At 31.8% G+C, this 15,741-nt stretch overlaps 1 protein-coding gene across 2 annotated transcripts in view; it reads right to left on the bottom strand.

Annotated features, from left to right (window-relative positions):
- LOC145743622 (uncharacterized) overlaps positions 1 to 15,741 on the bottom strand; it is a 45,947-nt gene that overhangs the window by 11,331 nt on the left and 18,875 nt on the right. For both annotated transcript variants that reach the window (XM_082561625.1, XM_082561626.1), the window contains exons 9-16: positions 13,899 to 14,503; positions 12,924 to 13,102; positions 12,547 to 12,676; positions 12,331 to 12,461; positions 5,991 to 6,036; positions 5,724 to 5,913; positions 5,072 to 5,204; positions 4,799 to 4,924 (exon numbers count right to left, since the gene is read on the bottom strand). In XM_082561625.1, coding sequence (XP_082417751.1) covers positions 4,799 to 4,924; positions 5,072 to 5,204; positions 5,724 to 5,913; positions 5,991 to 6,036; positions 12,331 to 12,461; positions 12,547 to 12,676; positions 12,924 to 13,102; positions 13,899 to 14,503 — 1,540 coding nt within the window. The remainder of the gene's footprint in view (positions 1 to 4,798; positions 4,925 to 5,071; positions 5,205 to 5,723; positions 5,914 to 5,990; positions 6,037 to 12,330; positions 12,462 to 12,546; positions 12,677 to 12,923; positions 13,103 to 13,898; positions 14,504 to 15,741) is intronic.

The following is a 15,741-nucleotide window of genomic DNA, read 5'->3' as shown; positions in this document are numbered from 1 at the left end:
TAAAACTGAAATCTATAAATACTAAAACTGAAATCTATAAATACTAAAACTAAAATCTATAATTAATCAAAAAATTAAAAAATGGTCTAATAACTTTTCACGTGAATGCACTTCTGTTATATGATACGCAAAATAGGCGATAATAAAGATCAGGTCAGGCCTAACCCCTTACTTTTCCATATCAATAGCACGTTAATAACATTTCGTCAATCAATAAGGTATGCCCAGCATGTGTAAACTACTCCACACCCCTTTCAGAAACAAGTCGAGTTATTAATGATAGGGAGCTCCTATCTAAATATAGGATTATATATCACGGGAAGTTATTAGGCTCTAATGGCTTGAGGTGAAATGTTGTGTTTTTAGCATCGCAAAACTATAATCTTTGTATATAACCGTTAAATGTCAATAAACGCTGTTTAACTAGCTTGCGTTTAGTACCGTGTAATTTTAGTATCTCGTAAAAAAATTAAAGCTAGAGCTGCAATAAACAAATTTGTCTTCTAAACAACAAAATATTACCATTCAGCATGCGCTTAAAGTCTCTTACGTTTAACTCAAGTAATAATGAGTTGACTTCAAAAGATTGCTCAACCTTAAACCTCATTAAAGTTTGTATCACATTTCACACTTGTGCAAGCACGCACTTCCTCTGTTCACAATCACAAACTTTAAATCTTGAAATCCTTTGAAAAACGCAAACTATTTGAGTCCACTAAGCAGGGATGTAAACATAAAACTTAACCGTGAGAAGACAAATACGCCGAATTTCCGGTTTAACCCGGACAGGTGCACAGACTGTAACAACAAGTGGTTATCTTCGTAGTACTCAAAATCGCTTATTTGCTTTCTTATTACTCCTGTCAAACGCACGGGACGATTTATTGTAGACTTTATTAAGAAAAAGCTAGACAATGAACTCGAGCATAACAATGCACTTTTAAGTCTTTACAAAGCTCAGGTAATGTAACAATCGAATGCATTATTCTACTGTTGTTCTTTTATACAAACTTTGGGTAATAATTAACTTTTTTAGACAGAAACATTAAATCATTTCTCTTACTCGTTCTGTCGAACCTTAAATGCCTGCCTAGGATAAAAAAAACTGTAGAATTGTAAGATTTAAACTTGTTAAAGCAAACATATTTAACAACACTGTCTTGTGTTTAGTAACGCGTAATAATATGTGCGCTAAAGCGAATAAATCCGATCAGTGACGTTTCAAAATCGTCGATTTAGTCAACAAAAAATTTAGCCTCGCGATCGAGAGAAAATCTTAACCAGGAAACCATCTTTTTACAACCGCTTCACCTGTTTGCAAGTTTGTCTGCACAACGTAATTTAGACTAGGTTAGTAAATAAACTGATCAAATGCTAAAACATTTTGTCTGCCTGTTATTTTATTAATAAGCTTTGACATTATTAAATAGTTGTTTTAAAAGAAAGTTTAGATAACCGATTTTACCTCCGAAGAAATTTTGCGCACGATTATCTAAAAATTTTCATACCACAATAATATAATTACATTGGGGGTTTTTTCAACGATTATGTATTGTTAGGTTAGAAAATATTTTCTCACAATAATAAACCGACGTCGATTACGTTTGTTTTGTTAAAGGTTAGGAGAAACTAGAATGATGAATACGACAAATTGTTCTCGCGTTAAAATAAACCAAACCTAAAATTACGTAATGTGTATTCCAACTTTGAAATAATGACGTAAGTTTTAGTAGAACTCTTATAAAGACCACAAGTACATATTGGTCCAGCGAAAAACACATCCAGCGAAAAGCGCCAATCCTTCGTCGCATGCATTTTCTCTACTACTTAGGTAAGCAAACAATAAGGTTAACCCAACAATTAAATCGTTTATTAATTTGAGGGACGACATATAAACAGACGAAAGCAATAGTGCTGACGTCATGCTATTTGAAAACCGAAATATCAAGTCAAAAAATCTACTCTTGTTTTGATATGGTTAACGTCTATATATAGTGCGAAAAAGTACGTAAGGTATTTTACCATTTAAAGTCGATAGTCCGAACATAACACAGGAAAAAACAAATCGCATATCAGTTATTTCAAAACCTAAGCACCAGGTAAATGGTCGAACACCTGGTCGCTTTTTTTGCGGTAAAAACAACATCAATCGCCCGCAGTCCAATCACAAAGCCCCGAAAAACAAACAAAGCTGACAGATCAATGGATTTGGGTGCGACAATGCCCAGTAATTATGGATGAACATCGAACAGTAGCATACAGCTTTCTTGTGTATGAAAATAGGCGGAGCACGCAAGGCTGAAAAGATTAGATCTGACTTTCTTTTGTTTGGTAATAAAACTACTCAAAATACAGGCCCTGTTATTTTATTTCTAAATTTAGAAAAGTACATTCAACTTATGTATATCAAATATATTTGATGACTCACATTATAGCTTAATTACCCAACAATAAATATATATATATAATATTATTCTTGCTTAGATTTTTGTTTTAAATTTAAAAATCATATAAATTGCCAAGTTCTGAACTAACAATGTTTTGACACTTTGGCATGCAAACTTGATAAATTATTTAAACTAACTTTCAAACGGCTGCAAAATACAAACACTTGCCAACTCTTTGCTAACAAAACACGTCCGTATACACTTGTAATTATAAACAATAGTAATCTGCGTAAAAACACGTGTACACATTGGTCCATACCGTACACCTTACTAAATTTTTCCAGCTACTCGGCTGCGCAGTGTACATAGGTGTTCTGAATACGACAACAACGCAGACCAAATCCCAAATCCAAATACCCACTCGAAACTCACTTCTTTACTAAAGCACACTTTAAGTCATTCGCCATTGGCTAAAAATTGCCTCGCTCCAGCGAGCGCGAGATAACAAGATATTTCAGTTCGAAATTCCGAAAAAACGCCTCGAATCCTCTTTTTTGTTGTTTCAAGCCGCCAACCTTATTTCATGAAATATTCATCTCGTGTTTAATTTCGTTTTTCTTGAAATTGAGTATAGCGATAAATAATGCACTTTGCGCAGCAACCACAACAAGTAAATGTGTTTGAAAACTTTATACGCCAGATCACACATACATCGAAATGTAAAATTTCGACGCCAGCAGAGATATTTAACACCACGAGAATTATTTGGAACTTGACTTTTAGCACGTAATGCGAAGTCAGGTTAGTTAAGGTAAAATACTAAATTAGTTTTTAAACATCATCAACACTATTACTATTGTTGATTTACTTGTATTTAAACTGACGCTTTTAGATTAATATTTACATAGGTTTTTTATTCCACAAAAGTTTTAACATGACATTACTATTAAAATAAAATATTTTTTGTTATGACTTTTTATTCAACCTTACCTCATAATATATAGTACGTCATCAAACTTCCCTTACAACCAGTTTATTTTTTAACAAAATGATATACGTGTTATTGCCTGGCAACTCTTTGTGTACATTTACCCAATGTTGGGACTTTTACCTTATTAGTCTCGATTTTCTCGTGGGATTTAGTATAAGGAGGAACTCGTTTGTTTTTTGAATAACAAAAACCGATGTAAGCTAATTAAATTACACTTAAAAGGAGAAAAAAACTAATTTATCAAATAAATTTACGATAAGCTATCCCGAAATCGATAATTTAAATCGTTAGTTTATTAACCAAATAAGTTTTATCTTTTATGTGGTTAACATTTCGAAAAAATCAACTCCTGCAAACTTTCCAACGAAGTTAATTATTTTACTTCGAAAACAACAACTCTCCTTTTTCAGGCCTTGTTTAAACTTAAACAGTCTGATAAAAAAACAACACTGCTATTTGCATCTTTAAAACACTTACTTTTAAATTGTATAAAAACAAAAAGGTAATAAACTTATTTTTATTCACACGGTATCTCAGGCGGAAGTCGTTTATTTTAAGTGACAATTCTACCCCCTTACGTTAACGAGCTGTGCACTTTGTTAGTGGTAATCACCAACCTTGCCATACATACAACGCATGCAAACTCGCTGTCCAAATATACAGCCAATTTATGATGTATAACAGGCATTGCTTTCTACGCATATACGACTGACAACTGCAGTGCGATTATGTCTCTTGCGTAAACAAATAACAAATCTTATGCACCCGGGGGCTAAACGTTTTTTTCTAGTTGGTGGAATCAAGATCGAACGGAAAATGTCATTATCTTGTGGTGTTTTTTTACCAGGAAATGTTCAATTGTCGATTAGGTCGATGTTATGTGAGATATGGTATTACAAAGTTACTATATTTGAGGAGGTTTTGTTACAGATGTCACGAAATAAATTGTATTTGTCCAAAATGAGTGTAACTTTATTTTAAAAGAAACTTACTTACGTGACTAAAAAGGTTGACGTCACTAAATACTTGTTTTTAAAGTTATATAAAAAATATTTTGCAGCTAAAATTAATGTGCAAAATATAATAATTACGCGAAAAATGCATTATTAACACCGGATATTCAAAAGTGTAAAGCCACCTTTGCATTCTTGCATTATTTATAAGAATACGATATAAAGTCATGTAATTTAATTCATTTTAGAGAAATTTGCCATCCAAACGCTACAAAGAATAGCTAAATGTATATCTTGCGTAAGGAAATACATAAGGAGGAAAGTTGTAAAATTCCATTATTTAAGTAACATTAGAGGCGCTGCTGAGCTGACTTGATTTAAATTTAAATATCTATAATTGGCAATTTACACAACACACACATGCAATTGTCAAAATTTTATAACAAAAAATTTAAAATTGAAATTACCCTGCTTGTTATTTGTGACGTCACTATCACTTGATGATACGTCATCGATGGCACGTTGGGGATGTTCATTAGGTTTCAGGCCAAGGGCGGACAAGGGAGTTTTTGAAAGTCCAATAGGAACATGACCTAACAAAAAATTAAAAATAAATTTAAATTATTATTAAAAATAATTTTTATTAAAATAAATGGTATGACTACAAAAGATAAAAAATAAAAACAACAAAAATAACAAACAACAATTTTCAAAAAAATAATTTTTTTTTTGTGATTTACCTGGAACTGGTGAAGTAAGATTGACGTAGGGGGTTTTCGGGGTAACTGGAAATCCCGGGGTCTGTGGTGGGGCTGAATCAACAACATCAAGTCTATTTTCTTGAACATGGTCCTCTTTGTAACTATGTACGTTCTGGTTAAATAAAAATGTATTATGACATGGTTTTTGTTTACAAAAGTAAATTAAATTAAGTTTAAATATTTAATATTCCGTTAAATGAAAAAGAATTTATTTTTGATTAATTTAATGAATAACAATCACATCATATATATATATATATATATATATAAACAAATCAAAAATATAATTGTCGTTTATTTATTTAAGTAAAATGTGGTAAATTCTTATAAATCCGTTAATTTTGACAACGCCATGCTAATCATATTAAAAACTCTCATAATTAAAAAATATAATGACCCTATTATAAATAACCATAAACATATTTAAAGTTATATTAGATTAAATTAAATAATGAAATATTGTATTTATTACTAACAGAAACAAAAATTAGTGCGTACGTTATATAATATAAGTCCAAAGATAATTCAATAATTTATAAAAAAGCGCAATTCAACGATAATTTAAAAAGCATTAAAGTAATTGTTTCCATGACAGATATACATTATTACGTAACAGTGACGTCATTCATACCTCCACTGGTCTTCCCCCAGGGTTTACTGCCATTGCAAGAAAAAGTTCCGGGGACAATCTTTCTTCGAGAGAACCACTTTTCTTCGGGGGCGGAGGGGGTTGGGCTGTTTGGAGTGGGGTAAACGCTACTTGCTGTTGTGGGGGTCGGGTCCGAGACGACTGGGGTGGGTACGATGGGTTAGGTGAATTTCTGTGACAATTATAAAGAACAATGTTATACAATGAACAAAGTAAAATAATATTTTAGAAATAAAAAAGTTAACTTACAATGGGGAGAATACGTCGTCATGTTTATCTGTGGCTACTTGGGCATCTGTAACAAAAATTAAAACTTATTAAACTTGTTCATTAGGCAAAATTAAATTTTAAACACCAGAAACTGCCTTTAAAAATCCCCAAAGATAAAAGATCTTATACTGATAAAAAATACAAACGATTATATAATAAACTCCTTTCAAACAAAGGTTAAATAAGTACAACGCGGTAATCTACCGTTGACACATGAACACCCAGATACGTAGCAATCTTTTGAGTTGTTTCCGTAATATGAAAAGGCACTGACAGGTCTTCGTGTTTGGCGCTGGTTGTTGTTATCGTAAAAACACTTAACTCGGGGCCCGGAACCCGAATCGTTCCCAGTGCCGTAAAATCCCGCCACATTTTGCCGCAAAATGCTCAATTGATCAGCGGGGTCGTCGTATTTGACGTAATTCTCGTTGATCGCTAATGTATGTCGCCTTTCAGGTTGTGTCATTTTACGTCTCGTCTGATTATATGCCCGCACAGGCGCTGGCTTGCTGATTAGGACAGCATTAGCCTTCTGTTTCGACTCTTTTTGTGACCGCATTTCTGGCACAGACGCCAAGCGAGATTTTCTTTGAGACTTGCTGCTTTTCTTTGAGTTTTTCGAAGAAGATTTAACTGGTTTACTCTGAGCAAACGGTGACACTTTTTCACCAAAAAAATCATTCTCATTAACATCGAGTCTTTTAACCCAAACATCGTCTCTTGATTCGGAAGATGACGAAGAAGAGTGATCCGAGGAATTGACAGATCCTCCCCTCAAACTGGAGTGTCGTGCAGCATCCCTGGCGTTCAGGATTGGAGTGAGAGCCTCCATTTCAGCTAAAACTCGCTCCAACTCGGCATAACTATCTTGTACGTCATCACGCATTTTTATAATCCAATCTTGTTTAAGATTTTTAAAATTCTTTTTTTTTCAACTTCTTCTGATTTATCCAATAAATTCTATTCGTTTCACAAAATAAGCATAAAATAATTGCTGAATCTTGTATTTTTCTTCTTCTTGCTTAAATGTTTTATCAATTACACATATATGTTTACATGCTATATAAAATATAAAACAAGTTATTTAACATTAGGTTACTACGTCATCACGGTAATTACACAAAATTCTGAAATGTTAATGAAGTGATATTGACCTTACTGTAAACTAATAGAATTTTTTTTATCAGTTGCTCCAATTAAAAAATTCTTGTTTTACATTTCGAGTTATAATATCGCGTCACGCAACTTGTACTTTTATTAGTAGTTTGTTCATGGCCAACTATTCGTAAGAGATATCTTAAACATACAACTTATCGTACATCGGATGTCAAACATTCAACGTAAAACAACAAAAAAATTCCTCGTCCTATTATAACCTCAACAAACACTATAACCATATTGCAAGATCTAAATCGACATCTTTACGGCTTAGAAGATCAAACTTTCAAGTTTCGCAAAGGCGCCATGATAACATTTCCCAGATATGAGAAGAATAAGGTCGAGCAGAGAAAGGCCAAATAACAAATTGCCTGCTAAACTAAAACGACAATAAAACACGTTTTAAAATGTTGAGGGTTCGAAGGCATGTCGGTTTATAGCGGTTTAGAACTGTCCTCTAAACTCTGTTTCCGTACATTGTGGCCCTCTATAAATAAATCAAATTTAGAAATCCTAATATTACATAATAAGGTACTCACTGACTGACTTAATATAAATCGAATTTTTGTTTATCTAGGGTTTATATCAAATACACGATAACATGTCAGCAAAGTTTTATTTATTTAGACTTTTACACCATTACGTCACTTTCATATTATGCTCTATTGCTATGACGATAAAACATTAAAGTGGAGCCACTCTCATGTATTTTATCATCTAATCGCGGAGATGTGCATGATTGCTAGCTTATTAGGTTTATGATGTCATCCCCTTTCCCTGGCTAAGTTAAATACAACTGGTTCCTGACTTATAAAGGCTACGGTAGTCGAGTTTTGTTTTATTTGACGGTAAACAGGATTTAGGTAATACCTGATAGGGCGGGTGAGATTTGGACAACATTTAGTATAATAGGTAGGAATTGCGCTCCTGTACGTTTTAAACGTTGCGCAAAATTATATATGCATTTCTCCACGGTCCTAATATCCTTATTTGGAGCCAAAGTTACTCAATATACAACCTGAATTCCATAATACACCACTTAAAATATTTGAAAAATGTTAAAATTAGGAATATTCTGGGATTGGCTGAATCTTAAGGTATACAAGATAAAGCGCTAAATCTGACTTTCCCACGATTCTAAATACTTGAGCTAATGCACTCATTTAAATCGTTAGGCAATCTAGACGGACAACTTCCTACTATTATTTCTCTATTGCTTTGCATTGATTTCCGAACACAGTCATTTTAAGCGATCCTACTCTAATAGCCGACAAATCAAAAATGAATAACGCCCCTACAGCTATCTGTGTCCTTTTCGATTGAAAATGTCAACTGCGCGTCGTAAAAGTAGGGTAGTTTACACTTGAATTGTCGCACCAGCACGTTATAACACAAACTCACTGACCAGAGCTAGTTAATTAGCAATCGACAAGCAATTAATAGTTGAAATAAAGTCGTCACTTCGGCTTACAATTTTCGCAGGAATCGGAACAGACTGATAATTGCAATCAAATGCCTCTGATTGCTGTTTACATTTTACAACGCAATTTTAATTAAACTTACTAACAAACAAACTAAAAATTTAAATAAAAATTGTCATAATAAAATAAATCTAAAAATTTTTTTGATATAGGCTTTAATTCTATCTTATACTATATCTAATACGAATTTCTTAAAATAAATAATATTTCAATCAATAAAAATTTAATTTGTTTTTCAGAACAAAATGCAAACAAAATACTGCATACAATGTTTTGTCGTAAAAAACTGGCTTACAACTGAGTTTAAAGCAGGGTTTTAATATATTTAAATGAGCGTGCGTCCGTAATACGATTTCGCATGCGGTGACGTATCTTGGTTGTAAACCCGCTTGACGTTTATAAGAAAGCGTGCATGTGTTCGACCTTAGCGGAGGGTCAAGCTAATAGGATGACAAAAAATTGACGTCACTACTAGAAAATTGTTTACGGACATTGTTTTTTTATTTAATTATTTTGCGCGTATTAAAAAAATATCGATTTTTTGTATATCACCAGCAATTTAAAAAGATGTTTTTTAACTTATGCTTAAACTAGAATTGATTTTTTTTCTTTCGTTAACTAAGACTACGCCGCTTTATTATTTACAAACTCAAATAACGAAATTGAAATAAATTTTGTTTACGCGCCTAATTGAATTAAAGTTAAGCTAGTTAAATTTTTATCTATAGTTTATGCCAACTGCGTACTCTTCCACTCTCTTGGGTATAATTTAATAAGTGCAAAAATATTATCGCAAATCTAGAAGCGTTTTTATTTAATTTTACTTAAAATTATTTTAAAATAAGTCGTTTTATTATACAAAAAAGTAAAGGGGTTAACTGAATCAAGAAATTGTCAAATATATTAAAATTAAATTTTTACTTAAAAGTTTTAGTAAGTAATGATAGAATTTCTCAATATTTTTTTCCCGCAAAAAAACTGTAAACGATCCTTAAATCTGCTGCTTTATTTAAAAACTGTATAACATGGTTAATTTTAAATTTGCTTATATATCTTTCCACGGACATTTAAGTAACTTAGAAAAAATCTTTAGATGTGAATACACACTATAAACTGCAATCAACACATCAAACAAATACTGAAATCTTACATCATACAGATGCACGATCCAGCAAAATACACAAATACAAACTTGAAGAGCTCTAAAGTGGAATTTTATATACCAACACATCCTATACTTATACTATAACAAGTTTAACCAATACTCTAAAAGCACTATTTATAATCACACGTATTCATACCTATTTAGTAACACATTTAACGTGATTAGGGATGGTTCTGAGTGAATTTAGATCTATTTTTGTTACGGCTGGTTTATTTTATTTAGGACGATTTGAACCGCAATGTCAAGTTGTTTAAACTGCTAGGTGTTTACTGTTTCTCTTATCTATCATTTGACGTAAATAGTGTTAAGCATATGGCAGTCTGCCTTTATGTCACGTATCTATATGGAAACAATGATTGACATGTCATATACTGATACTGCTTTTTCTATTGAAACAATCTAAACAGGTATTTTAAAATAAGCTTTAAATTATTTTAACTAAAAATTAAATATCGCATTTTATAAACTAAGTTAAGTCATCTACTTATACTTGAATATAATTTGTGACTATCAATCTAACACATAGGTCTAGTTAGGAGTGGCTTCTTTTTGTTTTAATGATGTGTCTGTTGTTTCACTTTTAAAGAACCGAAATAAACAAATTAACAAAACAGACTCCTTCTACATACCTTTCAAAATTAATGATAAACATTATTATCAAATGCCTATGTAACCCATTTTTTAAATGACTAAATAAGGTATTCATTTAAAAGAAACTTTCTGTTTAATTGCAATTATAATAGTCTTTTATATCTAAAGTAAAACTAACCAGCAAGATTTTTTTTTTAATTTTAATAAAGACGAAATATAAATTATAGCCAAACTTAAAACTAATTTCGGACTAATTTAAATAAAGTTTCACATATCAATGACCTTTGTTTCAAAACATTATCTCTTCACATCCGATAAACTCCTTTTATGGTAAATACAATCTTTCTTTCACTTGCCTTACTAGTAAGCTAACTCAAGTAAAAATATAGACCAAAATATCGCGCCATCCTGTTACGATATTACACATTAACCAAACAAATTATTCTAAATAATATTTTAGAAAACAAACGTGTTATAGTTACATTTAAAATAAATAACAAAACACCAATTACTTTTTAATGCGCACTTATTTGTCGATTTCGCTCAAAAATTTTTCTCGTAAAATCTTTTCAAAAACCAATGTAGACTAATTTTCTGAATCAGCATTTTTTAAGCGTAAATTTTTGTGATTTTTAAAGGTAAAACTGACCGGTTTTGAAATGGTTGTAAACTTTAATAAAACGTACCCAATCACCCATATATAATAGCTGGCTTTCTAATTTGAATACCGCATTTAAATGATATAGTGCACGTTTAGTCTCAGTTCTTAAAGTATTGACTTCTTTCATTTTAACAAACAAATTTCCTTTTTACTTTAAAAATCCCGACCTTAGCAAAATAGTCCTAAATCAACAAATTAAAACGTTACCCTTTAAGAGCAAAGCGTACTTAAATTTGCATCGATTTTGCTGGCAAAGAGTGGTCCTTCCAAAGACACTGGCACGTATAACACGTCAAATGAGAAGAATAAAAAGTAAACAACTTAACCGAAATCGATGTTATTGTAAAAACGAATCAATTTTCGGGTCCCACTAAACTAACTGCCTCGAACGTTAAAAGCACAAGCTCGTGTCAACTAACATTTAACCAAGAGGCCTCTAATTGCTCTTTCCACGGTTTTTGGATATGTTTGCTGGCCACTAAAACGCTTGTACCGAGCAAAAACCGCTATAACTTAGTAAGACCAGCAAAATCAAGTCAGAAAAAGTTAATAGTTTACTAAAATTCCAGCACGCTCTCTCTTTGCGCTCGTCCGTTTGCTTAACATTTGACGCATCTGTCCTTGGTATTAAAATGACCATTGTGACGTCATAATCAAAACACCGCGCTAAAATGTCACGTGATTTTATCTTTGGGTCATCTTCTTAGCGCGGGGTCAACTTTATTTGACAGCCAGAATATCATCGTTACTTTAAATCTAATCTGATCAAAGTAGTTTATGTTTGCTGGATTATCAAAGTACTGTTCATTTACATAAAAGCTTTCATGTTTTAATTATCTGGTAGTTTTCCAGCTTAACTTTTGATATAAACAGAAAATAAAATCATAAATAAATCCTGATGAATAAAGTTTAAAAATAAAACAAAAACAAAATGTTAAAAACATTAATTATCAAAGTATAAAATGTTTTCGAGTTTGTATGTCAGAACCAAAATCTTTTTTTTTTTTTAAATTTTGTATATGTAAAAAACAAAATGTAGGCCAACTGTTAGGCAAATAACAAGGTAATAAAACGTTAAACCATTAGTTCAACCTTGCTTCATAAATAACTGTCCACAATTTTTCGTTGGTTGTTTGTCGTTATTTCAAAATCAACAGAATTTCATATTTGTACAAACAATAATAAAGATAACAACAATAGCAAAAATTTAAAAAGGATAAAATAAAATTATTTAGTTACACAAAATATAAAAAAAGTATTTACCGTTTTTATCATCCGTTTGAATCGTTTGAGCCAAATCGAAGCCCTGGGACAACCTTTTTGAAACGGAGTTGTAACTGCTTTGCGATCGTAATGGAGGTCGTGGCGGTTCTTCCTTGGCAAAATGCGAAGAACTGAACATAAAAAAAAAATTAAAAAATTTACAATCATTTAAAAAAATCAAAAATTTATTTTAAAAGATATTCAAATATTAAATACTTGACTAGATCCCCAGGTGAAAGTGGAATATTTGGATCCATTTTCCTTTCAAGTTCCACTGTGAATGATCTGCGATTTCTTTTCACCACGTCGCTATTTCTTTTCGGTGGTGCTGTGGTATTAACGGTTTCTACAACGATTAGAACATTGAAAAAAACTTTAACACTAACCTTAAATATATTAAAAAAACGTTGCATAACCTTACTACGACATTTGAAATAACTAACATTTTATTTCACCATGAATCAATATAATTCTAATATCAACCACTAAAAGGTTATCACTTTACAAAATCGAAACTTATCAGGAATAAACCTTTAGATACCATTAAACAACACTCAAGATAAATCTCGAAAAATTTTTTAAATGTCCCAAACCTGCCGCTGGCTCTTCATAAGGCTGAGTTAGTTGTAAAATATATTGATCCAACTCATCAAGTTGGGACTGCAACTCGTCAGCTTTGACAGGTTGTGACGTCTTACCAAGTGCATGTGCTGTTACCAGTTGAGGCTGGGACGCGACGGCCACTCTAGCGTCCAATGCTTCCATGCTTAATCTATTGCAAGTAAAATAAATTTTAATATTTTATTCACTAAATTAAAATAAATAATTTTTTTTTTGATGGATAAGTTTAGCAATCGCCAAAAAGTTATCAGCCATTTTTTCCGATGGAATGTTAGCAAAAAAAAAACATTTTAAGAATAAACTGCACTTTAAATTCCTTAGCTCCTATTTAGCGCGTTAAACGTGTACCCCACTTAAACCAATATAAATCTTACGACCATTAACATAAAAGCCATTTTACACACAAACAATAAACCCGATATAAACATCACATTCCGGTTGGCATCAAAGTATTTCGAAACTTGGCTAAAAACTTAAGTAAAACCGTTTTCGTTAACCGAATAATCTATTTGTTTAGACAGTTATTCAACATTGACTCGATGACGTAAATAAAGTAATAAGTGCGTTGCTAGGTGACAAGGTTGTTAGTGTGTCTTCTTAATAAAGATAAAAGTACAACCGCCGACGGTTATAGACATCAAGTCATTTGTATTTTAATTTCAGCCTTGTTAAGCTGGTTTATAAATAAGAGTTAATTGAGAATTCGTGTTGAATTGTTTGTGGTAAGTATTGACTTAATAAATTATTAGTGAAAGTTTTCTTTGGTAAATAAGAAAGTGTTTAGATTTTTTAAGTTCACCTTATATAAAAAAGGAATTCACCCTACGAAAAATACATTAGATGATTTCTGAATAGTTGACTGAAACAAAGTTAATAAAAAAATTAAGTTATTATTTAAAAAGAAAGTTGTGCAAAATATTAATTTAACAAAAATAACTTTCACTTACGATGTTCGTCTTTGGACTTCAAGTTGTTTTGCTTTTGACTCAATTTCATCTTTTGGAAATCTGTCCACGCGTGGCGCTGGTGGGGGCTGCGTGACGTATTGCTGTTTTTCTTGCAAAATTTTCTGTTTCTGTTCAAACTGGAGCTGAAACTGCTCTTGTTTTTCGCGCTCGGCCTGCCTTTTTTCCTCTTGTATCAAAAATTCTCGCTCTTGTTGTTTCTGTATTAGAAGATGAGACTCGTATTGATTTCTGCGTTGTTGGTCTAACTCTTTTTGTCTGTTGTATTCTCTCTGTCGTTGTTCCTGTAGAAGTTTTTGATTTTCGTACTCTAAAGCTCTTTGCTGCCTCTCAAATTCTTCCTGTTGCTGTTTACGAGCGTTTTCTTCTTGTTTTTGCAGTTGTAATTGTGTTTGTAAATGTTGTCGCTCCATGTGCTTAGGCTGATGCATGGGGTGAGCGTACGCTGGAGTAAATACCCCGCTTGACGACCCCATGTTGGTGTTGTCATGGTATCGGGGGTAATTGTTATTTTGTAAGGTCACGGGGTCAGCGGCCAGTGCAGTGGTCACCATCGTTGTTGTTTCTGGCGAAGGAAAGTTTTGTGGCTGAAAGAAAATTTTAGCAAAATTCAATTTTAAAAATTTATAAAAGCCTGCAAAAAAGTAATTCGAAAACATTGTTTTAATTTTATTTAATAGTCTTTTTAGCAAATCTAACCAAAAACCACTTTTTTGCAAGGCTGTTTGCGATAAAAAAAAAACGAATTTAAAACCATGAGAATTTTTCGAAAATGTTTTCAGAAAACAATTACAACAAAAAAAATTCCAAAAAAAACAATTATTTACGGTCTGCTTCGACGCGCTGCTAATCGAAATAGAATAGACTTAATCTTAACAGGCAAAAGTACTGGAATTTGATATTTACAGCAAAGTTAAGTAGCCATGGCATTCTTTTAACTCAACGTGGTTCGTTTTTATGCATGTTTTATTTAAAAATGTTTGTTTTGAAAGTCGTTATGTAATTAGGTGATAAAATTAAAAATTTAAACTAGATTTATAATGCTATGGACACTTAAACTCGACTCTATATTATAACATTATTACGCTTATAAAATTAAAGCATTATAACAACGTAATTTATGCGCCAAATTAAGTAATTTATGGCCTGATCACATTATAAACTAATAAATAAATTCACATTAATAAGCAGTTAAGCATGGCATAAATCAGTCACGACATTTGTCCGTGACCTCCAGGCACTTGATCGAAACTGTTCATCTAAAATCCCACATAATTCACGTTTAAAGTTTACTGTTTAATTAAATTCAAATAATTTGTTTTGATGCGCGTAGGTACTTTAGATTTAAACAAAACGAAACAAGTTTTTAAAACTAAATTTACCCCTTTCTTCAAATTGATTACAAAATAGTTTGTTTAATTTAAATTTAGTAAAGCTAAGCTAACAATTTAAGTAAAGCTAAGATAAAGACTTCATCATTTACATAATCTTAAAAAGTCATAAGTGCTATCTATAAAACAAAATAATTTTTTAGTGAAACAAAAAATAAATATGACTTGTTTTCATTAAGTAGAGTTAAATATTCTTTCATCTAAAAGCATGCCAAAAAGGCTTCGCAACTTAATAAACATCGTCTGACAAACTTTTTAATGCAGTTTTCATCAAAGCGCCGTCCTCATAAAAATCAAATGATTTAAATGCATATAACAGGCTCGTTAAATCAAAGCAAGACCGCTTTAGATACCTAATTGACTTTTCCTCGGATTAAGGATCACAACCGCGATGTATTAATTTGCATTTTAGCGCCTTAAAAAATCCAACTTGC

This window comes from Corella eumyota, chromosome 2 (assembly GCF_963082875.1).
Source record: "Corella eumyota chromosome 2, kaCorEumy4.1, whole genome shotgun sequence".
Taxonomy (NCBI): domain Eukaryota; kingdom Metazoa; phylum Chordata; class Ascidiacea; order Phlebobranchia; family Corellidae; genus Corella; species Corella eumyota.
Note: the sequence above shows the minus strand (reverse complement) of the source record. Positions and strands in the feature narration are given on the sequence as shown.